Below are 24814 nucleotides of genomic sequence, written 5' to 3' on the forward strand. Positions count from 1 at the left end.
GAAATAAAATGTGTGTGTGTATAGTATGAATGAACTTGTACTATCTGTAAAATACCATGCAAAGTGCTGGGGATGTAAAGATAGACAGGGTACTTTGTTTCTTTTTTAAAAATTAATTAATTAATTAATTAATTAATTTTTGGCTGTGCTGGGTCTTCGTTGCTGTGTGTGGGCTTTCTCTAGTTGCGGTGAGCGGGGGCTACTCTTCGTTGTGGTGCGCGGGCTTCTCATTGTGGTGGCTTCTCTTGTTGTGGAGCACGGGCTCTAGGCACATGGACTTCAGTAGTTGCAGCAGGCGGGCTCAGTAGTTGTGGCTCGCGGGCTCTAGAGCACAGGCTCAGTAGTTGTGGCACATGGGCTTAGTTGCTCCGTGGCATGTGGGATCTTCCCGGACCAGGGCTCGAACCCATGTCCCCTGCATTGGCAGGCGGATTCTCAACCACTGCGCCACCAGGGGAGCCCGGGGCTACTCTTCATTGTGGTGTGCGGGTTTCTCATTGTGGTGGCTTCTCTTATTGCGGAGCACGGGCTCTAGGCACGTGGGCTTCAGTAGTTGTGGCACGTGGGCTCAGTAGTTGTGGCTCGTGGGCTCTGGAGCACAGGCTCAGTAGTTGTGGCACACGGGCTTAGTTGCCCCGCGGCATGTGGGATCTTCCCAGACCAGGGCTTGAACCTGTGTCCCCTGCATTGGCAGGTGGGTTCTTAACCACTGCGCCACCAGGGAAGTTCTTATGCTGGAGGGGCTCAGAGTTTAGTGGGAGATGGACAAGCAAAGAGAGGATTAAGTTGAATGTGAAGAGGAGCATGGTGACAAGTGCTGAGTTCTCCACGTTCTAACAAGAGCTACGCCTGTGTGCGGCCAGCCCCCTTCCTTCAGGCTTACTAACACTGGCCTGGTGCCCAAGTCTGAGCAGAGAGCACAGGGGTCCAGGCCTCGTCACTGTCCCGTAGCTGCAGGTGCCTGGTGAGTGGCCACATGAGGAGAGCCTCTTGTGGATGACAGTAATCTCAGTGGTATAGGGGCCCTCGCTTGGTAAAGATTGGTCATGTCTTCAAGAAAGGGAGGCTGCATCTCCTTCTCTGATCTGATGTCTGTCCTTCTGCCCAGATAAACAGGGGACAAGGAACTGGAGACAGGTGGCAGGGTGGGGAGGAGTGGCAGCTGGGGAGTAGTCTGTCTTCTCCCAACTAGCTCATCACGGACACACATGTGTCCTTTGATCACGGTGGCACCTTGGAAGGTACCCTACTGGAGAGGGCTGGCTGCCAAGTTGGGGGAGAAGAGGGGTGTTCTGTTGGTGGCCAGATCTGAGGTTCTTCAGCGCTGGCTAAGACAGCCACTGCTGGCTCTAAGATGACCTGATTCTTCTTGCTGTCCGTATTTTCAAAAAGGGCCCTCCCATGGTCCCTCTAAATAGTGTCACCGAAAGTCCTGGGTCAGGCCCTTACTGGGTCACCCCAAACCAATCACTGTGGCTGGGGGAGGGACCGAGTGCTCCGATTGGCTAGCTGGAGGTCATGTATCCCTCTCAATGGGTCGTCTTCACCCCCGCCACAAAGAAAGATGGGCTAGTTACTAGAGGAAGGGGACAGACAGAATGAACTGTGGTCCATTGTTATTTATCCTTGGGGGAGGGTGAGTGCCCTGGGCAGGTGATGCTGGGAGTACATCTGGCTGGTGACTGTGTTTCCATCTCCTTCTCCAGAAAAGTTGCCAGACGGCCAGCATTGCCACTGCTGAAGCGTCCGCCCAGACCCGGAAGCATGCAGATGCTGAGGTGCAGACCGAGGCCCCTGAGCCGGTCAGCCTGCCATCTGTGCCCCAGTATGATGGCCGCCGGCTTGTGGCCTTTCTCCGGAGAGTGGAGGCCATGGTTACCCGAGAGCTGAACAAGAATTGGCAGAGCCATGCGTTTGACGGCTTCGAGGTGAACTGGTCCGAGCAGCAGCAGACGGTAGGGATGGGCTGGTGTGGGCCTGGGCTGCCTCAGGTTGAGGCTCTGCCCCGTTTTTAAGTCCTTCTTTTGTGCCATGCAAATAATGGTAACACCAACAATAATAATAACAGCATTCACCGAGCTCTTACTTTTTGCCAGGTACTAAGCTAAGTTAAGAAGAAGTCATTTGGCCTTCCCTGCTGCCCTTGAAGTAGGTGCCCTTGTTATCTCCATTTCACCGCTGGTAGGCGGTAGAGGCAGGATTTGAACCTGGACAGTCTGACTCTGGATCTTATTTTCTTAACCACTCAGCTGTGTTTCCCCAGGCACTCTCTGTGCCAACTCATCTATCCCTCAGGACAACTGTATGAGGTAGTGCTATCCTGATCTCCATTTTATATTTATTTATTTATTTATTTATTTATTTATTTATTTAATTTGTTTGTTTGTTTGTTTCGCTCCCAGGAAGAGCTCCATGTCTTTTTTTTTTTTAATCAGTCATCAGTTTTATACACATCAGTGTATACATGTCAATCCCAATCGCCCGATTCAGCACACCACCATCCCCACCCCACCACGGTTTCCCCCCCTTGGTGTCCATACGTTTGTTCTCTACATCTGTGTCTCAACCTCTGCCCTGCAAACTGGTTCATCTGTACCATTTTTCTAGGTTCCACATACATGCATTAATATACGATATTTGTTTTTCTCTTTCTGACTTACTTCACTCTGTATGACAGTCTCTAGATCCATCCACGTCTCAACAAATGACTCAATTTCGTTCCTTTTTATGGCTGAGTAATATTCCATTGTATATATGTACCACATCTTCTTTATCCATTCGTCTTTCGATGGGCATTTAGGTTGCTTCCATGACCTGGCTATTGTAAATAGTGCTGCAGTGAACATTGGGGTGCATGTGTCTTTTTGAATTACGGTTTTCTCTGGGTATATGCCCAGTAGTGGGATTGCTGGATCATATGGTAATTCTATTTTTAGTTTTTTAAGCAACCTCCATATTGTTCTCCATAGTGGCTGTATCAATTTACATTCCCACCAACAGTGCAAGAGGATTCCCTTTTCTCCACACCCTCTCCAGCATTTGTTGTTTGTAGATTTTCTGATAATGCCCATTCTAACTGGTGTGAGGTGATACCTCATTGTAGTTTTGATTTGCATTTCTCTAATAATTAGTGACGTTGAGCATCTTTTCATGTGCTTCTTGGCCATCTGTATGTCTTCTTTGGAGAAATGTCTATTTAGGTCTTCTGCCCATTTTTGGATTGGGTTGTTTGTTTCTTTAATATTGGGTTGAATGAGCTGTTTATATATTTTGGAGATTAATCCTTTGTCCATTGATTCGTTTGCAAATATTTTCTCCCATTCTGAGGGTTGTCTTTTCGTCTTGTTTATGGTTTCCTTTGCTGTGCAAAAGCTTTGAAGTTTTATTGGGTCCCATTTGTTTATTTTTGTTTTTATTTCCATTACTCTAGGAGGTGGATCAAAAAAGATCTTGCTGTGATTTATGTCAAAGAGTGTTCTTCCTATGTTTTCCTCTAAGAGTTTTATAGTGTCTGGTCTTACATTTAGGTCTTGAATCCATTTTGAGTTTATTTTTGTGTATGGTGTTAGGGAGTATTCTAATTTCATTCTTCTACATGTAGCTGTCCAATTTTCCCAGCACCACTTATTGAAGAGACTGTCTTTTCTCCATTGTATATCTTTGCCTCCTTTGTCATAGATTAGTTGACCATAGGTGTGTGGGTTTATCTCTGGGCTTTCTGTCTTGTTCCATTGATCTATGTTTCTGTTTTTGTGCCAGTACCATATTGTCTTGATTACTGTAGCTTTGTAGTGTAGTCTGAACTCAGGGAGTCTGATTCCTCCAGCTCCATTTTTTTCCCTCAAGACTGCTTTGGCTGTTCGGGGTCTTTTGTGTCTCCATACAAATTTTAAGATGATTTGTTCTAGTTCCGTAAAAAATGCCATTGGTAATTTGATAGGGATTGCATTGAATCTGTAGATTGCTTTGGGTAGTATAGTCATTTTCACAATATTGATTCTTCCGATCCAAGAACATGGTATATCTCTCCATCTGTTGGTATCATCTTTAATTTCTTTCATCAGTGTCTTATAGTTTTCTGCATACAGGTCTTTTGTCTCCCTAGGTAGATTTATTCCTAGGTATTTTATTCTTTTTGTTGCAATGGTAAATGGGAGTGTTTCCATAATTTCTCTTTCAGATTTTTCATCATTAGTGTACAGGAATGCAAGAGATTTCTGTGCATTAATTTTGTATCCTGCAACTTTACCAAATTCATTGATTAGCTCTAGTAGTTTTCTGGTGGCATTTTTAGGATTCTCTATGTATAGTATCATGTCATCTGCAAACAGTGACAGTTTTACTTCTTCTTTTCCAATTTGTATTCCTTTTATTTCTTTTTCTTCTCTGATTGCCGTGGCTAGGACTTCCAGAACTATGTTGAATAATAGTGGTGAGAGTGGACATCCTTGTCTCGTTCCTGATCTTAGAGGAAATGCTTTCAGTTTTTCACCGTTGAGAATGGTGTTTGCTGTGGGTTTGTCGTATATGGCCTTTATTATGTTGAGGTAGGTTCCCTCTATGCCCACTTTCTGGAGAGTTTTTATCATAAATGGGTGTTGGATTTTGTCAAAAGCTTTTTCTGCATCTATTGAGATGATCATATGGTTTTTATTCTTCAATTTGTTAATATGGTGTATCACATTGATTGATTTGCATATATTGAAGAATCCTTGCATCCCTGGGATAAATCCCACTTGATCATGGTGTATGATCCTTTTAATGTGTTGTTGGATTCTGTTTGCTAGTATTTTGTTGAGGATTTTTGCATCTATATTCATCAGTGATATTGGTCTATAATTTTCTTATTTTGTAGTATCTTTGTCTGGTTTTGGTACCAGGGTGATGGTGGCCTCATAGAGTGAGTTTGGGAGTGTTCCTTCCTCTGCAATTTTTTGGAAGAGTTTGAGAAGGATGGGTGTTAGCTCTTCTCTAAATGTTTGATAGAATTCACCTGTGAAGCCATCTGGTCCTGGACTTTTGTTTGTTGGAAGATTTTTTTTTTTTTAATTTTATTTATTTATTTATTTATTTATTTATGGCTGTGTTGGGTCTTCGTTTCTGTGCGAGGGCTTTCTCCAGTTGCGGCGAGCGGGGGCCACTCCTCATCGCGGTGCGCAGGCCTCTCACTATCGTGGCCTCTCTTGTTGCGGAGCACAGGCTCCAGACGCGCAGGCTCAGCAATTGTGGCACGTGGGCCTAGTCGCTCCACGGCATGTGGGATCTTCCCAGACCAGGGCTCAAACCTGTGTCCCCTGCATTGGCAGGCAGATTCTCAACCACTGCGCCACCAGGGAAGCCCCTGTTGGAAGATTTTTTAATCACAGTTTCAATTTCATTACTTGTGATTGGTCTGTTCATATTTTCTGTTTCTTCCTGTTTCAGTCTTGGAAGGTTATACCTTTCTAAGAATTTGTCCATTTCTTCCAGGTTGTCCATTTTATTGGCATAGAGTTGCTTGTAGTAGTCTCTTAGGATGCTTTGTATTTCTACGGTGTCTGTTGTAACTTCTCCTTTTTCATTTCTAATTGTATTGATTTGAGTTCTCTCTCTCTTTTTCTTGATGAGTCTGGCTAATGGTTTATCAATTTTGTTTATCTTCTCAAAGAACCAGCTTTTAGTTTTATTGATCTTTGCTATTGTTTTCTTTGTTTCTATTTCATTTATTTCCGCTCTGATCTTTATGATTTCTTTCCTTCTGCTAACTTTGGGTTTTGTTTGTTCTTCTTTCTCTAGTTTCTTTAGGTGTAAGGTTAGATTGTCTACTTGAGATTTTTCTTGTTTCTTGAGGTAGGCTTGTATAGCTATAAACTTCCCTATTAGAACTGCTTTTGCTGCATCCCTTAGGTTTTGGATTGTCGTGTTTTCATTGTCATTTGTCTCCAGGTATTTTTTGATTTCCTCTTTGATTTCTTCAGTGATCTCTTGGTTATTTAGTAACGTATTGTTTAGCCTCCATGTGTTTGTGCTTTTCACGTCTTTTTCCCTGTAATTCATTTCTAATCTCATAGCGTTGTGGTCAGAAAAGATGCTTGATATGATTTCAGTTTTCTTAAATTTACCGAGGCTTGATTTGTGACCCAAGATGTGATCTATCCTGGAGAATGTTCCATGCGCACTTGAGAAGAAAGTGTAATCTGCTGTTTTTGGATGGAATGTCCTATAAATATCAATTAAATCTATCTGGTCTATTGTGTCATTTAAAGCTTCTGTTTCCTTATTTATTTTTATTTTAGATGATCTGTCCATTGGTGTAAGTGAGGTGTTAAAGTCCCCCACTATTATTGTGTTACTGTCGATTTCCTCTTTTTTTTTTTTTTTTTTTTTTTTGATTTCCTCTTTTATAGCTGTTAGCAGTTGCCTTATGTATTGAGATGCTCCTATGTTGGGTGCATATATATTTATAATTGTTATATCTTCTTCTTGGATTGATCCCTTGATCATTATGTAGAGTCCTTCCTTGTCTCTTGTAACATTCTTAATTTTAAAGTATTTTATCTGATATGAGTATAGCTTCTCCAGCTTTCTTTTGATTTCCATTTGCATGGAGTATCTTTTTCCATCCCCTCACTTTCAGTCTGTATGTGTCCCTAGGTCTGAAGTGGGTCTCTTGTAGACAGCATATATATGGGTCTTGTTTTTGTATCCATTCAGCAAGCCTGTGTCTTTTGGTTGGAGCATTTAATCCATTCACGTTTAAGGTAATTATTGATATGTATGTTCCTATGACCATTTTCTTAATTATTTTGGGTTTGTTTTTGTAGGTCCTTTTCTTCTCTTGTGTTTCCCACTTAGAGAAGTTCCTGTAGCATTTGTTGTAGAGCTGGTTTGGTGGTGCTGAATTCTCTTAGGTTTTGCTTGTCTGTAAAGCTTTTGATTTCTCTGTCAAATCTAAATGAGATCCTTGCTGGGTAGAGTAATCTTGGTTGTAGGTTCTTCCCTTTCATCACTTTAAATTAAGTATATCATGCTACTCCCTTCTGGCTTGTAGAGTTTCTGCTGAGAAATCAGCTGTTAACCTTATGGGAGTTCCCTTGTATGTTATTTGTCGTTTTTCCCTTGCTGCTTTCAATAATTTTTCTTTGTCTTTAATTTTTGCCAATTTGATTATTATGTGTCTCGGCGTGTTTCTCCTTGAGTTTATCCTGTATGGGACTCTCTGCGCTTCCTGGACTTGGGTGGCTATTTCCTTTCCCATGTTAGGGAAGTTTTCGACTATAATCTCTTCAAATATTTTCTCGGGTCCTTTCTCTCTTCTCCTTCTGGGACCCCTATAATGTGAATGTTGTTGCGTTTAATGTTGTCCCAGAGGTCTCTTAGGCTGTCTTCATTTCTTTTCATTCTTTTTTCTTTAGTCTGTTCCGCAGCAGTGAATTCCACCATTCTGTCTTCCAGGTCACTTATCCGTTCTTCTGCCTCAGTTATTCTGCTATTGATTCCTTCTAGTGTAGTTTTCATTTCAGTTATTGTATTGTTCATCTCTGTTTGTTTGTTCTTTAATTCTTCTAGGTCTTTGTTAAACATTTCTTGCATCTTCTTGATCTTTGCCTCCATTCTTATTCTGAGGTCCTGGATCATCTTCACTATCATTATTCTGAATTCTTTTTCTGGAAGGTTGCCTATCTCCACTTCATTTAGTTGTTTTTCTGGGGTTTTATCTTGTTCCTTCATCTGGAATATAGCCCTTTGCCTTTTCATCTTGTCTATCTTTCTGTGAATGCGGTTTTACTTCCACAGGCTGCAGGATTGTAGTTTTTCTTGCTTCTGCTGTCTGCCCTCTGGTGGTTGAGGCTATCTAAGAGGCTTGATGGGAGGCTCTGGTGGTGGGTAGAGCTCTATATTTATTTTTATTTTTTATTTTTTCTTGGCTGCGCCGAACAGTTTGTGAGATCTTAGTTCCCCGACCAGGGATCAGACCCGGGCCCCTGGCAGAATCCTAACCACTGGACTGCCAGGGAATTCCCATGATCTCCATTTTATAGATGCGAGTCAGAGAGGCTAAGGGACTTGTCCACAGTCATACACCTGTAAGTGGCTGAGCTGGAATTTGAGTCCTGGTCTGTCTGGTGTCACTACCATGCTCTAGTGACTTCAGCATCGCCAAGTCTTTCTGGTCTCGAGGCACAGCTCAGAGCTGTCACCCTGTCAACTCAAATGCCCAGTTGGATACACAGCCTCTGCTTTGAGATCAGGTAACCTCTGAATGAAGGAGGGCCCCTTGGTGGCTTTTGCTCCACCCTGGTGTTGCCTGTGGACAGGCTGCTGAGCAAGCAGTAAAAACTTTTCTTATACAACGTTTTCTTCCTTTAGAAATGGAGATAATTCAGTATTCAGAGGTCATAAGCCCTTCTCTCCTCCCCTCCTCTTCTTGTATCTTCCTTCTATCTATTTCCAGATACATAGCTGCCCTGTTCCCACCAAATCATTGATAGGTATGGGACAGTCGGTTTATTTGAGAGAAATCCTCAAAATCCCTCTGAAAAATAGTTGCCAAGTCCACACCAAAGTGTGGAGTCATTGTATCTTTTTAAGCAGAGCACAAGAAGAAGGTAATGAGTGTTAAAAGCTCGGCTCAGCCTGCCCCCTTTTACAGTTGCATTCAGAGAGGTTAAGCTTTTGTTCTTAATTGTTGAGACTTTTCCACCCTTCTGTGCGTTAGTTTGGTCCACCTGTGTATTACTTTCTCCCCCTTTAAAAACTGTTCTTTTCTGATTACAAAAGCAATACATGTTCATTATAATAAATTGAGTCATCACAGAAATACGGAACATGTAATACGTAGACAGTGAGTGGGAGCACTGGTTCAGAGGCCTTTCCCATGCTACACTGACACATAGCATGAGTGCTACTACGGTTGTCATTAAGAGCATTTTAAACAAAAATGGAAAGCACTGTACATTTTGTTTGTGACGTTTCTCACTCACCAGAGCTTTCCATGTCAGTTTCTGTAGAGGGGCCCCAGTCCCCCTGTAACCTGCATCATGTCCCACTGCACAGACACACCAGCCTTTCCTGGGTTCCCTGTTGTTGGACATCCCAGCAGCAGCTTCACTTCGAGACACGTATCCTCCGGAAACATGTGAATGGGCGGGGGGTTGGGCAGCACCCTCTGGGTGGCCGTGTGACGTGCGGTCCCCTCATGGCACTGAAGTTTCTTGCCTTTCTGAATATTGGGCAGAGGAGTAGTGCTTTCAGATTTTGCTGTTATATGACAGAACTGAAGCGAATCTCTCTCTCACTTTGTTTTTCTTTTGCATCAATATTTTGATTAGTTCTTCCTGGTGGAATTACTATTTTGGCTGACATGTCTGGTTGTTCTGTCTCTACTCCAGCTGTCTAGGTGTTGGCCTTGACATTTCACTGCCGTCCTTGGCTCTAGTAGCCCCGGAAAGCCTGAGATGCCACTCTTTTTTTCTTTTCTTTTATTTATTTATCATTTTTGGCTGCGTTGGGTCTTTGTTGCTGCGTTGGGTCTTTGTTGCTGCGTGCAGGCTTTCTCTAGTTGCGGTGAGCGGGGGCTGCTCTTCATTGCGCTGTGCGGGCTTCTCATTGCGGTGGCTTCTCTTGTTGCGGAGCACGGGCTCTAGGCACGCGGGCTTCAGTAGTTGTGGCTCGTGGGCTCTAGAGCTCAGGCTCAGTAGTTGTGGCGCACAGGCTTAGTTGCTCCACAGTCATGTGGGATCTTCTCAGACCAGGGCTTGAACCCGTTTCCCCTGCATTGGCAGGCGAATTCTTAACCACTGCGCCACCAGGGAAGCCCTGAGATGCCACTCTTAATGAAGGACTGTAACTTCACAATTCTAAAATCAGTGACAACATGGCTGAACACTTCAGAATTAGAGATGAGGAAGAGGTGACCGGGGCGCCCCCTGAAACCTTTGACCTCTTTGCTGTGTCGTGTCCTGCCTCTTGTTTCTGTGTGGGTGTGGCTGACTGCTGTGAGGCACTGTGACCAATCTTGGGGTCTTCTCTCTTCAGAAGCAAAGCCCGTTCTGTGTTGTCAGATTGCTACAGATGTCATCCGTCTGTCTCTCTATCTCTATTTCTCTATCCATATGTTTATTTTTCATATTTATTTATTTGGCTGCACTGGCTCTTAGTTGTGGCACACGGGATCTTCGTTGCCATGTGCAGGATCTTTAGATGTGGCATGTGAACTCTTAGTTTAGGCATGTGGGATCTAGTTCCCTGACCAGGGATCGAACCTGGGCCCCCTGCATTGGGAGTGCGGGGTCTTAGCCACTAGACCACCAGGGAAGCCCCTATTTATTTATTTTTTATTACCATTTTTTATTTTATTTATTTATTTTTGGTCGTGCCATGAGGCTTGCGGGATCTTAGTTCCCTGACCAGGGATCGAATCCCGGCCCCCAGCAGTGGAAACGTGGAGTCCTAACCACTGGACCTCCAGGGAATTCCCTATTACCATTTTTTAAATTGAAGTATAGTTAATTTACAATGTTGTGTTAGCTTCAGGTGTCCAGCAAAGTGATTCAGTTTTATATATATATATATATATATATATATATATATATATATATATTCTTTTTCAGGTTCTTTTCCATTATAGACTTGTTTCCTTTTTAAATGCTACATGATGTTTCACCATAAACTTTTTTTTCTGGAGTCAGGTCTGTTGAGGTATATTTTGAATCTTGACAAACACATACCCATCAGTGAATATATAGAACAGCCCGTCTTTTTTTTTTTTTTTTTTTTTAGTTTTTATTTATTTTTGGCTGCGTTGGGTCTTTGTTGCTGCCCTTGGGCTTTCTCTAGTTGCGGCGAGTGGGGGCTACTCTTTGTTGCAGTGCGCGGGCTTCTCATTGCGGTGGCTTCTCTTGTTGCGGGGCACGGGCTCTAGGTGCGCGAGCTTCAGTAGCTGCAGCACTCGGGCTCAGTAGTTGCGGCATGCGGGCCCTAGAGCGCGCGGGCTTCAGTAGTTGTGGCGTGTGGCCTCAGTAGTTGTGGTACGCGGGCTTCAGTAGTTGTGGCTCGCAGGCTCTGGCGCGCAGGCTCAGTAGTTGTGGTGCACGGGCTTAGTTGCTTCGTGGCATGTGGGATCCTACCGGACCAGGGATCGAACCCATGTCCCCTGCATTGGCAGGCGGATTCTTAACTACTGTGCCACCAGGGAGGTCCAGAGAATGGCCCATCTTTCCATCCCTCTGCATTCTCATTTTTAGATTTTAAATTGTACTGATCATTGCAATTATAAATGGTGTTAGGATACATTATGTATATAGTTTATTTTTAATATAAACTTTTATTAAATTTATAAAACATGCATAAACACATGCACAAATTACAAGTGTTCAAGTCCATACTTTTCACACAGTGAAAACATTTGTAGAACCAGGACCGAGATCAAGAAATGCAATGTCACCAGACCCCCAAAGGTTTTTCTCATGCCCCCTCTACCTCCTGGCCCCACTGTATGGCTTTGTTTTAAAATAACAGATTTTTTGAGATATAATTTACATCCCATATCATTCTCCACTTGAAGTGTACAGTTCAGTGAGTTTTAATATATTTCCAGAGGTATGTAACCATTGCCACAGTCAGTTTTAGAACATTTTCATCACCTCCCCAAAACAGAAACTCCATATCCATTAGCAGTCACTCCCCATTTCCCCCACACCTCCTGCCAACTGCTCCACTTTCTGTCTCTGCAGATTTGTCTCTTCTGGACATTTCATATAAATGGAATCATGTAACAAGTGGTCTTTGTGATTGGCTGCTTCTGCTTAGCAGTGTTATCAGGGGTCCTTGTGTTGTAGCGTCTATCAGTGCATCATTCCTTTTATGGCTGAATCACACTCTATTGTAGGGATATACCACATTCTGCTATTACGGATCGTGCTGTGAGCATTTGTGTACAAGTGTGTGTTTCCAGTTCTCTTGTGTATATACTTAGGAGTGGAATTGCTGGTGCATATGGTAACTCTAACATCTGAGGAGTTGCTAGACTGTTTTCCACAGCGGCTGCACTGTTCTGCATTCTCACTAGCAGTGCACAGTGCAGCTTCTTACAGATTTTGGATTCTTTCCATTGGATAGTTTCTTTATATGCGGTTATGAGGTCAAGAAGTGTGAAACTATTCACAGGAGTTTTGGTCTATGGTGCAAATACCTCCTGGAAAGTGTGTCTGTGGTGCAAAATCCCTCGCCGTGGCCAGCATCGCCGGCCTTCTCATTAGCTGCTGCTGGCCACCTATGGGCTGAGAAACAAGGTGCCAAAGTTTTAAAAAAAATGTGTGTGTGTGTTTAAATACACATAACATAAAATTTACCATTTTAACCATTTTTAACAGTACAGTCCTGTGGCATTGAGTATATTCACATTGTTGTGCAACCATCACCACCGTCCAGCTTCAGAAGCCAAAGCTTTTGAAACAGATGTGAGTACAGGGTCCAGCTCTGATCTGGAGCCTGGCGTCTGTCTCAGTTCCCAAGGCCCTTCCTTCTGGGTTTCTGGAAGCATCCTGTTAGGGGAGATGTTGGGAGGAAGGCTCCACACTTTGCCCTAGGGCTGGACGGTGGACTTGAATCACTTGCAGGGATTGGGAGGCCCAAGGCTGTGTGTGCTTTTTGTTACACTGCTGGGCGGCTTTGGGGCTCAGGGTTGGGGATGGTTTGTCTCTTGCAGGTGACCTGCCTCCACACCCTGGGCTACCCCCCAGCCCAAGGACAGGGTCTGCATGTGACTGGTGTCTCCTGGAGCACCACTGGCTCTGTGGTGGCCTGTGCCTATGGCCGGTGAGTGGCAGCAGGGCTGGGTGTGGGGCAATGGAAGGCCCTCAGACCCTCTTCTGAGCCTCTGTCTCCCCATCTGTGCAGTAAGGGGTTGGCGCAGAGCTTGGCCTTTCTGGGAGTCTTCCTTCTCAAGGCTGCCTGGGCATCAGGTTGGCAGGAAAAGAGCAGGGAAGGGACTCCCATTGCCCACCTGCCAGCACTGGGCAGTGAGCCCCGGGCCTGCCTCACCTGCTCTAAGAGCCGTCTCCTGATATGCCCAGGTTTGCCCACCTGGAGACCCTTTTCCAGAGAAACTCATGCCCTCGGGGTGCCTCAGAGGAGCCTCTGCCGCTTTGATACCCAGCACAGTGTCTGTGTGTGATGGGGCTATAGAGGCTCACCTGTTTGGGGGAGCAGGGGGGTGAAGGTGGGTCAGGTGATAGGAGCACGGTGGGGGCAGGGTGGGTTGGGGTGAAGCCCGGGCCGAGGGGCAGAGCTAGCTCGGGCACGTCCGTGCAGGCTGGATGATGGGGACTGGAGCACGCTGAAGTCCTTTGTGTGCGCCTGGAATCTGGACCGGCGAGGCCTGAACCCGCAGCAGCCGTCGGTGGTGGTGGAGGCACCCAGCGCCGTCATGTGCCTGGCCTTCCACCCCACGCAGCCATCCCACGTTGCAGGTGAGCCGACCAGCCTAAGTTGCCTCTGCTTCCCACCCTGCAGAGGGTGGCCAAAGCCCTCCCTTGGGCCCTCAGCCCCTGGTCACGGCCAGGGCAGGTCTGTGGGGGAAGCAGAGACCACGGGTGGCCTTGACCTCTGGGCTCAGGTGAGGATGCTGGGGGTGCCCGTGCTGGGTGCAGAGCTTGGAAGAGGCGGCAGATCCTTAGCTGAGTCTTGAGGGGCTGTGGGCCGTGCAGAGGTGCGGCCTGGTCGGGACAAGAGGCAGGACGGAGCAGGCACCCTTGGGGATGACAGAGGTGATGAGCCTCCCCACCCTTGGGGAAAGGGGGCAGGTGAAGCTGGAGGGAATGGGGGGTGCTGGGTGGGGGATGGTAGCCTGGCAGTGGGAGAAGCTTCCTGGGGTGGGGTACAGCGGGCTAGAGTGTGAGGCCTGGGGACCAGGACGTTTCTTCCTCAGGACTGTTTTCGAGAAAGTGGCCCCACGTCCTGGCTCAGTGGGTGGGAGGGGTGGGGGCTTGGCCAGGAAGCTGGGCTGCTGCGTGTGGGTCGGCTCCTGCCCAGGCCCTCTTGGTCCCGCAGGTGGGCTGTACAATGGCGAGGTGCTGGTGTGGGACATGAGCCATCCTGAGGATCCACTCCTCTGGCGCACGGGCCTGACGGACGACACGCACACGGACCCCGTGTACCAGGTCAGAGCAGCGGCCTGCCTGGCGGGTGGGGAAGCACATCCTCGCGGGCTGCGCCTTGATGTCGCGGGCCTGCTCCATGACACGGGGCAGGAGAGGGGGCGCCTGCTCGCCACAGCCAAGGAAGAAGGTCACCAGGGAGTTGGCAGTTGAACAGCTGCCTCTGGCATTCTCGGAGGTCCCAGGCCATGAGTCACACCCGCCCCTTCCATCAGAGCCGCAGTCCCCACTGTCCTGGTTTTCTGCTGGGACTGGGGGGACCTTGGAACCCTCTGGTGGGTGAGGCGGCTCCCAGGCCTCCCCGCAGAAGTCTCCCTGGAAGAGAAGGGGAGGGGGGAGGGGAGAGAGTGACACCTGGTCTTGCTGGGAGGTGGGGCAGGCGTCCTTTCTCAGCTCAGCCCCGCACCCTGTTGTCCAGGTGGTTTGGCTCCCGGGGCCCCAGCACGGCCACCGCTTCCAGGTGCTGAGCGTGGCCGCGGATGGGAAGGTGCTGCTCTGGCTGGCGGTCGGGGCTGGCCGGCTGCAGCTCAGTGCGGGCTTCGCCCTGGCCGTGCAGCAGCTCCCCAGGAGCACCAAGCTGAAGAAGGTACGCAGGGGCGAGGCTGCTGCCCTGGAAACGGGCCCCCGAGGCAGCCCCAGGCTGTGGGGCCCCTGAGCCAGTGAGCCTGGGGGCAGGCAGGTGGGAGCCACTGAGGGCCACAGCGTCCACGCACGTGCCTGGGCTCCTTGGGGACACCATGAGCGGATCCCCTCGGCTCTGCCCTGCTCTTCTTTTCTCCACAGCCTCCCCGGGGGGAGACCGAGGTGGGTGCCACAGCAGTGGCTTTCTCCAGCTTTGACCCAAGCCTTTTCGTGTTGGGCACGGAAGGCGGCTTCCCGCTCAAGTGCTCCCTGGCAGCGGAGGAGCCCGCCCTCACGCGGATGCCCAGCTCTGTGCCCCTGCGGGCCCCGGCACAGTTCACCTTCTCTCCCCACGGCGGCCCTGTTTACTCTGTGAGCTGCTCCCCTTTCCACAGGTAGGGAGGGCCCGAGCCGCCTCCGTCAGCCACAGGGCCTCTGGCACAGGAAGGGTGAGGGAGTCCCACCAGGCCACACCTAGCACTGCTTAAAGAACCTGCGGTCTGCCCTGGGCCTAGGTCTTCCCCATTTGAGCCCCAGTATCCGGAGCTCCTGGGGTTGGCGCCAGGGAATCGGCCCCTTACTTTCGAGGAGGACCCAGGTTTGGGGGCCTAGGGAGGCCTCTCATGAGCCTGACAGCCCATGAGGAGTCTGGCAGGAAGCCCCCAGCCGCACCTGAATCCCCAGAGCTCATCCCGTCTGGCTGTCTGCCCTGCATCCTGTCTAGGAATCTCTTCCTGAGCGCAGGGACCGACGGCCACGTCCACCTGTACTCCATGCTGCAGGCCCAGCCCCTGACCTCCCTGCAGCTGTCCCACAAGTACCTGTTCGCTGTGCGCTGGTCCCCAGTGCGCCCTTTGGTGTTTGCGGCTGCTTCTGGGGAAGGTAGGAAATGGACACCAGGCTTGGATCCGTTGAAGTTGACATGAGCCCAGCCTGTACCTGAAACTCTGGGTTGGGGAGACTGTACGTGGGGTGAGGATGACTTTCCTCGTGTGGGGTGGCGAGCTGAACTGAGTAACAGCCTGATCTTGTGCACAGGAAACTGTGAAGAGGCTGCTGCTCTGGGCCTCTCTTACCCCACGAATCTCTCCTTGAAGGTGATGTGCAGCTGTTTGATCTCCAGAAAAGCTCCCAGAAACCCACAGTTTCGATCAAGCAAACCCAGGATGAAAGCCCGGTCTACTGTCTTGAATTCAATCATCAGCAGACTCAGCTCCTGGCTGCTGGCGATGCCAAGGGCATGGTAAAGGTGTGGCAGCTAAGCAGCGAGTTCACTGAACAAGGACCCCGGGAAACAGAGGACTTGGACCAACTGGCAGCAGAGGTGGCCACCTGAGGTGGGGGGAGTCCCAAGGTCAGAGGCAGGTGGGGTGAGGCTACATCTGTGCTGTACGTTTCTGATGGAAGCTGAATGAAGAAGACACGACAAGCTTTGGGGGGAGTCATTTATTTGTCTTTTACATGGAAACAGAAAATTGGGAGGGAGAACAAAAGGGGAACTAGCCAGCTGCTTAGATATTTCTGCAGTCGGAATGGGGCAGCTGGCTTCAAGACAGGAAGGGGTCCCCACAGCAACATGGCACTGGCGACTGGACCAGGAGCAGTTTACTGAAGCACCATTTTCTACTAAGTCTTACCCCAAGCTAAGCAGGTTAAGGTTACAATGGAAAGCAACACTGTCTGGAGTATTTGTCTTAAGAGCACAGAGATGAGTTGACATGCAGCAAGGCGATGGCAGGGCAAGCGGCGTGGGCCAGGCTAACCTAGGAGCAGAGGATCAGTTCACGAAGAGCGAGCGGGTAAATTCAACGTAGTCAAAAGCAGTGGGGAGTTCGCGGCCCTTGCCGTCCACGTAGGGCTTCATGTGGGAGACGCAGTAGTCGGCTTGTTCCCGAGTCAGGTTCTGGAGGGCAAGGCGGCACCTGTCAGCCAAGCCCCCACCAGCCATGCCCACTGAGGCCGGGGGACGAGGCCGACTTCAAGAACGTTAATGCCCAAGCTTCAGGACCTCTGCTGCTACGGCCTTTAGCCTGGACTGAGTTTCATTTGAAAATGGGGATAAAATGCCTGCACCCAGCAGCTAACGCTCAAAACTGGGGTGTGGTACTCTAGACTCGGCTCTGCCCCTAACCCAGGGGGCAACCTTGCCTGGGCTTCACTCTTCAAAGGAGCCCCTCACCCCCACCCCAGGCTAGGGAAGCAGAGCCCCAGACCTGGTACAGCTCCTCCTTGGTCACGTAAGGCTTCCCTTCGGAGCTCAGGGCCCGGAAGGCGCTCTCGATCTCCTCACTGGACTTGACGTTCTCGGTCTCACGGCTGATCATGAAGGCCATGTACTCTTGCAGGGAGACGTGGCCATCCCTGGGGGGGCCAAGGTGCAGTGAGCAGGGAGGGTGCGGTCGGAGCCGCGTGCAGAGCTGCTTCTACCACGTTCCCTGATGCTCACCTGTTTGGATCCACAGTGTCCAGAATGGCCTCGAACTCGGGGTCGGGCTCCCCTTCCTCCACCATGGGCAGGTCGTAGCCCAGGGAACGCAGGCAGGACTTGAACTCCTGGTGGTTCAGCCGGCCAGACTTGTCCTTGTCAAAGTGTCTGTGGCACAAGGCCGAGGGCTCAGCACAGAGGCCCTGCTGCTGAGCCCGCCTCCCCCGCCAGGAAGGGCGCAACGCATACTCACTTAAACATCATGCTGAATTCTTTGAGGGCCTCCTCGGTCACCCCGGTCGTGTTCCTGGAAGAAAGAACAGAATTAGGGACCGGATCCTCCACCCCATGCAGCCGGTGACACGTTCTGTCCTCTCCCAGTAAGCCGACTGCTGGGCGTGGGGGCGAGCCCGCCGCCGTGCCCGCCCGGGGGAGCCGCAGGCACCTGGCCTGGATCTGCTGCTCCAGGTTGTGCTGCATGCGCATGCCCAGCTGGTCGAGCTGGTCCCACTGCTGGGCCAGGCCCACGGTGCTGTGCTCTGTGTACTTGTTGTCCAGGATCAGGGCTTCCTCCATGGCCGCCCCCAGGTCCTCAATCTTCTTGAGCTGGCTTCTCATGGCTCGGATCTCCTGGTGCTTGCGCTGCGGGGGTGAGGGAGCAAAGATGCGTGGGACAGGGGCTCTTGCCTCGGTTACCGGGCCCGAGAGCCTGCTGAACAGCCCTCCTCGGTCTCCGCACCCCCAGCCTGAGACCTGCAGGGCTGCCTGCAAGGGGAAAGTGGGGATGGGGTGAAGTTGAAGAAATCCAGCAGCCTCAACAGAGGAAGAGGCGTCAGTGTGACAGTCACAAAGCAGTGGGTTGACCTGCCAGGGAAACAGTATATACTGAGGACCAAAGGAGCCTCCTCCTTTCCCAGCAGGGCTCCTGGTAGCAATTGTCAAAGACAAAAAACTCTTTAAAATGACGGAGGTCCTGGGCTGCTTGAAGCCAAGGGAAAAGGGGGTACCTGGCCAGCCCACCTTGTACCCGACCTGAAGCCAAGTAGGCCTGCTGGCAGTCGTGGGGTGAAGGGCTTTAGCTGGGCCAGAAACACTAAGGGCACTTACTTTGGTAGCTTCAAGCTGGGATTCGAGGGTCCCGGATTCTTCCACCATGCAGGACCTAAACACAGAAGCACAGTGAGGCAAGAGGCCTGATCGCCAGCTCGAAATTAACTTCCCTCGGATAAAAGTGCCTGCAGTCTCAAATTCCTCTTATTAGGGTATGAAACCTATCTGCTATTGGCTATCTTTTCTTAAGCAGCTCTGGGAGCCAGGGAGGGCAGGTAATACTTCTCCAGTATACTTCTGGGAAGCTGCTGCCTGATGTGGTGTGCCACCTGGTAAGGCCAACAAATAAGTCAGGGCTCAGCCCCCATCCAGCCTGCTCCCTGCTCCCCACCTGGGACCCCTTGTCATGTGGCTGGCTCCTTAGGCCCACCCAGGCTGTGGCATGGTACCTGATCCAAGCTAGGCCCTTGAAGGGTACCTCAGGAACTGATTTTACGTTCCTCCATGGGAACAGAGAGGGGCTGCAGGCCTGGCAGCATGCTTCCTCCGCAACCAGGGGGAGAAGGACGCCTGTGCAACCCTTCAGGCAGGAGACCCGAAGGTGAGGGGAGGCTGGCAGCCACCCCCAGAAGTCCTGGAGTCTCCTGCAGGCTCCTGAGGAGGGGAGCCACACTCTAGGATAAGTGACAGCAATGGGAGGAGATGCAGTCAGATGACCCCTTGACATGGAAACTGGGGTGTGAAGATCACGGCAAGCTTTGGGTTTGGTCCTGCCCAAAGGAGAGGTGGCTGTGACTAAGCCCCAGATTCAGGTTCTATCATCTACAGACACAGTGCCAGAGGCTCCTTGCAGGGCTAAGTTCTGAGGAGCAGGGGGCCTCTAAGGAGCCGACAGAGGCTTCCCGACAGAACAGTGTGAGGTCACAGAGGCTACCAGTGAACGAAGACAAATGAGGTTACGTGCAGGGATGAGTCACACTGTGTGCGTGTCCTAGGTGGGGTTTTAGCCCGGCCTCCCCTGTACCCACCTTTGCCCCAACCTACCCTTTCAACACCCAGCAAGCCAGCAGTAGCTGTGAAATCTCCCCAGGTTCAAAGTGCTCTAGCAAGGCAAGGCACCAGGCTTCCTCCTACCCCAGCAGGTCAGATTCACAGTCACGCCATGTCCCCCCAGGAAAAGCACACCCCCAGGACCTGGGGGCAGGAGGGCGGGTGCTGGTGCAGTGGGAGGAGGACAGACCCCTCCTTCCCACGCGGCCACGGGCGGTGGGTTAGAAAGCAGAGCCGCCTGGGGAAGTCAAGAGTGCACGGGTAAAACCACAGCGAGGTTAAGAAGAGAAACAGGAGAAAAACCTTCCAGACAGATCATCCCCAACTTCATACTGATAGACACGAATGACCCGACGATACGCTATGCTATTCAAAGAAAAGAAACCAAATGAATACACCAGAGGAAGGGGAGGCAAGAGCATACCGAGACAGACACACACCACAAGGCCCAAGCTGGACAGTGCACAGGCAGGGCCGTGGTGGAGGCCGAGCTGACAGCCGGCCTGGGAGGGCAGGCAGCCTTGCGCGGCTCGCACGGGGACCGGGCAAGACGGGACAGGGCTGGGAGGAGCCACATGGTAAGGGGAGCATGGCCACCTCGTGGAGACAAGTCCAATGCCAGCAGACACGGCCACGGGCACCGGGGAGGAGGACGGACCCCAGGGCAGCTTATGAGCTCGAGCTGAACCTGCGATCCCTGGACCCCGCCCCGCTCTGCCTTCAGCACGTGCTCGCCTGAGTGCGGGCACGCTCCTCCCGCTGCCTCCTTTAACGCCTGACGTGCCTGCCTGCAGGGCCTCGGGAGCGCTAGTCTAAGCCACCACGGTCCCGGGAGAGAATGCAAGGGTGCCCGATCCGGGCAGAGGCCAAGGCCTCGTGGAGAGGCCCCACTGGCACTGGGCAGGCCCCACTGGCACCGGGCAGGACGGCCCTGCTCCTCTCAGGGCTCCTCCCAAGTCCTGTGTCTCTCCATCACCCAGAAACCCTGAGCACTTGGGCTTCCTCTTGAAGCAAAAGACAGCCTCAGCCCTCCGTGGGGGCGCTGGGGGAGGAGGGGTCAGTGCACAGACGGGGACTTAGTGCACCAGCTGGAGCCCCTCAACAATGTCATCCTATTTCACGCCCATGACCTCCTAGGCACTAAACATGATCCCAACAGGCACGTGGGGGAACAAGGCAGAAAAGAAGTCCAGTATAATCCCAATGGCTGAATAAGCATGGGGATTCTCAGAGGCTTTGGACTCCAGCTCTGGCCTTCTGGCCCCATCTTATTCCCTAAGAGAACCCTTGGAATCTGAACAGGAAGGTGGGAGTGGCTCCCCTCCCCAGACTGCAGGCCGTCAGGGACAGTGGGCCATGGGTGCGAGGGAAAGGGGCGAGGGTAGGGCGGGGGATGTGCAGCCTGCCCCAGGCAGAAAGGTCCATTCTGGGATCCTCTGCAAGCCAGGCCACAAGGGGACAAAGGGCAGAGGGACAAGCACACGAGACACCATCACACCACAAAGCCCGGAGAAATAAGAAGTCAATATTAACCCATCGAGGAGATACGTTCTGTGGAGATGGGATCCAAGCAGCCACAAGACAAGGTGGTGTCCGGACAGCAGCATCGCGAGGTGGGGGACAGAGGCAGACACAAGAAAGAAAAAAAAAACAAAACCAAGGTCATCAGTACCCACGCTGCACTCAACCCTGTACCCGTCACCGTCGCTGTGCAGGGCAACCACGGGCCACGCTCAGTCCCACCCAATCCAAGACATCCGGTGACTCCATCTCTGGAGAAGTTCCTTCGAGAACCCTCCCAACTCTGCCCACCCCTCTGGCTCCAGCCAGACCAGGCCGCGCTCCTAACCCTTCTTCCCACACTCTGGAGCCCGAGGCCTGGGCATTCAGCCCCCAGGACCGAGCACTCCCGGGGCCGCACCTGGTCTCCTGGATCCACTGGTGGAAAGCGTTGGCGTGCTGGGCGAACTCCTGGCGCAGCTTGTCGTTCTCCTCCTGCCGGCGCTGCTCCTTCTGCAGCTCCAGCTCCCTTTCCTAAGGACCGAGGGAGGAAGAGGCGTCTCATCCCCGCCCCCCTTCACGGACAGGCTCGAGGCTCAGCCACTGACCGGCTGGTCTCAACATTTGAGAGGAACAGGAGTAGTTTTCTGAAGCTACTCGGGGGTCAGGGAGGACGAGCTGTTCATCTCAACCCCCAGACAGCACGGAAGGCGTATGGGAGGCATTCGCCAGCCCGCTTCCCCAGAGACCTTGCAAGACGCGGGGCGGGGGAGGGCCGATCACAGCCATGCGGGCCTGCGGGACCCACACAGGGTGACTTGTGATGAATGAAACTGCGCTTCCTCCCCAATCTCCTCACGCTTCAGCCAGGAAGGGCTTCCCTGCCCAGGGCCCCACCCGGCCCAGCGGAGAAGGGCACCTTGATTATCTTCTGCAGGTTCCTCCAGGTCTCCTCCAGGGCCTCCATGGTGAACCAGGTGTAGGGGTTGGAGGCCACGCGGAAGCTCTTGATCTGGCGGTCCAGCTCGGCCAGCTGGTTGAAGTCGGCCTGGGCCGAGCTGAGCGAGGAGCGGAAGGCGTCGTGGGCCTCGCGCAAGGCCTTGATCTCTTCCAGGGAGTTGCAGCGCACCGGGTCTGTTAAGTCCTCCTCTGCGTTTTCAAACCAGCTGTTGAAGGCAGAAGCCTTTTTGGCAAAGGTCAGGAAGAGGTCCTCCACCTGAAAGCAGAGGAGACTGAGTCAGCACAGCTGCAGGGGCTGTATGGACCATCCTTGGTGGGCGGGTGGGCGGCGGTGTGGGCACCAGAAAGGCGGGGGTAGTTCCCAGGGCGTCGGGCTTGCTCGGCTTGGCTCGGCTCTCTGCCGCCCTTCTCCCATTGCTCAAAAGTCCTCCCTCTTTCTCCCCTTGCTCCCCTTTCCCTGGGACATGCAAGCTCAGTCTTCCCGGAAGCTTCCGAGCAGCAGCCTCATGAAGGCAAGGGTCCCACTTCCCTTGGTTTACGTTGACTCCACACCCCCGTGCAGAACCTCTGTCCCGGGAGAGGGGTTTGCTTTCCCTATGCGTTGAGCTAGTTGAGCTCAGCCGGGGCCAAGCTTACCTTGCGGAAATGACTCTGAGCCTCCAGCAGCTTCTTCTTCCGGGTGGCTGAATTGGCCAGAAGCTGGCTCCACCTTTTCATGAGGGCGGCGTGCCGGGCCTCGATGGCCTTTGATTGGATGTGCTTGGCGGCCAGCAGCTGATCTTTGAGGGTAGTGATGTTGGCGATGCCCTCCTGCTGGAAGGCCTGCAGGCCAGCATCGAAGGTTTCCTGGAACAAGGAGCGAGAAGGCAACATGCAGGGACCGCACTGAGATGAGATCGTACACCTTCCGGCGCCTCAGCTTGGACGGCACCCGCATCTGTCCAGCCAGACTGTCAGCCTCGAGTCCCCACCTCCTCCTGACGCTTGGTCACACCCTGGTCACCACTTTTCTGCATCTCCTCCAGACCTCAGGTCACTGAGGCAGCTCCTCCCAGACCCTGCTTTCAGCCTCGGGCTGAGGCACCCGGGCTCTCCCCACTACCTCTGCCAAGAATACCCGCCCAGCTCTTCCCCAACCACTTTCAGTTTACCCTCCGTGATCTAGCTTGGATGTCACCTCCTCTGGGAAGACTTTCCCATCAATGCCTGCCTGCTGGAAACTGAGTCAGACACCTCTTGAGTGAAGTCCACATCCTGCTGTGCTCAGCCCTGTTAGCACCCATCAGGCTACAGCTCAGAGGCCTAGTCTGAGAGCTTCCTGAGGACCAGGACTGTATCTTGTTTACTGCTGGCCCCTAGAGCCTAACATAAATAGTCAAACGTCTCAATGAAAGATGCTGACCGTCATTCATCCACCAGGGAATACTATGTGAGTATATTTCAATCAGTCAACAAAGTAGCCACGACTGACCTGTTTGGTAAGGAGAGTTTGGACAGAAGATAGATCTCGACCATAATCATCTGTCTTCAAGCTGTTCTCCTTTTCACCTAGAAAACCAAGCATGGGAAATCAACCATCCCTTCTCAATGTAACAAATTTAAAAAAAAAGAAAAGAAGAAAAAAGAAAAGCGAGGCACCTATTATTTTGCTTACATTTGAATTCCAATACTACTGACAGCAGTCTCTGAACCCCAGTGAGCTGGCTCCTCCCTGCACCCGGGCCCCCTTCTACGTCTGTGTCCTGAAGAGGTCCCTCCAGCCTGTCCTAGATGCTGTTCAGTCGCTACTTATGCGACAGCAACTACCAAGGTCACGTGGGTCCTGAAATCAGTGCAGTTCCTCCTCGCCTGGGGGCTGGATCACACCCTGGACCCATGTAGCTCGGGGGACAGTGCCGGTGCACGCTGGTCCGGCTCGTGTGGCCCTTGTTTGTGTTGTGGTGCCCACTGCTTCTTTCAGCGTTACAGGACCTTTGTTTTGTTAACTCTCGTGCCGGCCCAGGGGCACCGCTGAGGCTCGGCTCTCTGCCTCAGGACCCTGTCTCCCGCTGCCACCAGTGGTCTGCCCGGCGGCAGGGGTCTCTGATACGCTCACATTCCAGCAGTTTCTTCTCCGCAGAAGAAAACCAGCTGCGTAGGAAGCAGACAGGCTGTGGTTCTGAACAATCTTCCCGGCCCGGGAGGGTAAGAGGCTTGGGCAGCGCCGAGGCCGTGCTTACCAATCCAGGACTCCACCACGTCAGCCTTCCAGTTGAACTGAAGGAAGGCCGAGTTCTCGTCGAGCTTTGCCTTCCTCTGGGCGGCAGCTTTCTCCAAGTCTGACACTTTCCCGTTCAGGCCCTTCATCTTTGAAGAGATGTTCTCCTCATGGTGATTGTTCTAGGCCGTGGAAAAGGCACACTCTGTCAGCCTCGCCCCTCCTGCGGTTACCTGATCTGCACCCTCCCTGCAGGGCGCAGGCAGGCTTGCAACCTCTGTGACAGGCCGTGCTCCCCTGCCCACCGCCAGGAGAATGGGGGAAAGCTTTTCTAAGAGCCTTGAAGAGATGAACACTGGCAATTCTACTCCTACAAGTAATAATGAGGAATGTGATAAAATGTTAAGTCACAATGATGTATTCATTAGTGTCATTTTTGACAGCAAAAAATTAGAAAAAGCCTAAATAATTATGACTCAATGGCTACTATACGTATGCAATAAAAACAATGGCTTGGAACAATGTTTTCACACTGTGGATATTAAAAATTATTAAGCCCCAAACACTCCGATGCAGTCTTGGTTAAAACTGTATGTGAAAACACAAACCATAAGTCAGGGTAAAATTCAGAAAGAAACTCAGGGAGGAAACAAAGACTGCTGCTGGAAACAGAGCACCAGGCTCTCTGCCACAAGGCCGAAGGACAGTCACAAGCCGTCATCTCACAGGTGGGGCGCACTTGTGTGTGCTGAGTCGTACACAGGCCTCATCTACGCGGACATGGTCTGTATCTGAAATTAGTCTCCGTAAGGTTATTTGCCCACAAGAGTGAGGAGAAAAGCTCCCCAGTGAACACGGATTTTAACTACAGTT

At 51.2% G+C, this 24814-nt stretch overlaps 2 protein-coding genes across 6 annotated transcripts in view; one reads left to right on the plus strand and one right to left on the minus strand.

Moving 5' to 3' along the window:
• The window catches only part of DYNC2I2 (dynein 2 intermediate chain 2), a 29707-nt gene extending 13517 nt beyond the window's left edge, over window positions 1-16190 (plus strand). The window contains exons 3-10 of the mRNA XM_061199164.1: window positions 1707-1955; window positions 12689-12798; window positions 13294-13451; window positions 14032-14141; window positions 14557-14724; window positions 14922-15154; window positions 15484-15641; window positions 15857-16190. Coding sequence (XP_061055147.1) covers window positions 1707-1955; window positions 12689-12798; window positions 13294-13451; window positions 14032-14141; window positions 14557-14724; window positions 14922-15154; window positions 15484-15641; window positions 15857-16095 — 1425 coding nt within the window. The 3' untranslated portion in view covers window positions 16096-16190. The remainder of the gene's footprint in view (window positions 1-1706; window positions 1956-12688; window positions 12799-13293; window positions 13452-14031; window positions 14142-14556; window positions 14725-14921; window positions 15155-15483; window positions 15642-15856) is intronic.
• Window positions 16191-24814, minus strand: part of SPTAN1 (spectrin alpha, non-erythrocytic 1) — a 59545-nt gene continuing 50921 nt past the window's right edge. For all 5 annotated transcript variants that reach the window (XM_061199827.1, XM_061199826.1, XM_061199825.1 and 2 more), the window contains 12 exons: window positions 23964-24123; window positions 23216-23292; window positions 22381-22590; window positions 21704-22000; window positions 21206-21318; window positions 20818-20835; window positions 18292-18346; window positions 17630-17826; window positions 17438-17491; window positions 17206-17352; window positions 16973-17120; window positions 16191-16662 (listed from right to left, as the gene is read on the minus strand). In XM_061199827.1, the coding sequence (XP_061055810.1) occupies window positions 16537-16662; window positions 16973-17120; window positions 17206-17352; window positions 17438-17491; window positions 17630-17826; window positions 18292-18346; window positions 20818-20835; window positions 21206-21318; window positions 21704-22000; window positions 22381-22590; window positions 23216-23292; window positions 23964-24123 (1602 nt within the window). In that variant the 3' untranslated portion in view covers window positions 16191-16536. The remainder of the gene's footprint in view (window positions 16663-16972; window positions 17121-17205; window positions 17353-17437; window positions 17492-17629; window positions 17827-18291; window positions 18347-20817; window positions 20836-21205; window positions 21319-21703; window positions 22001-22380; window positions 22591-23215; window positions 23293-23963; window positions 24124-24814) is intronic.

Source organism: Eubalaena glacialis, chromosome 9 (assembly GCF_028564815.1).
Source record: "Eubalaena glacialis isolate mEubGla1 chromosome 9, mEubGla1.1.hap2.+ XY, whole genome shotgun sequence".
Classification (NCBI taxonomy): Eukaryota; Metazoa; Chordata; class Mammalia; order Artiodactyla; family Balaenidae; genus Eubalaena; species Eubalaena glacialis.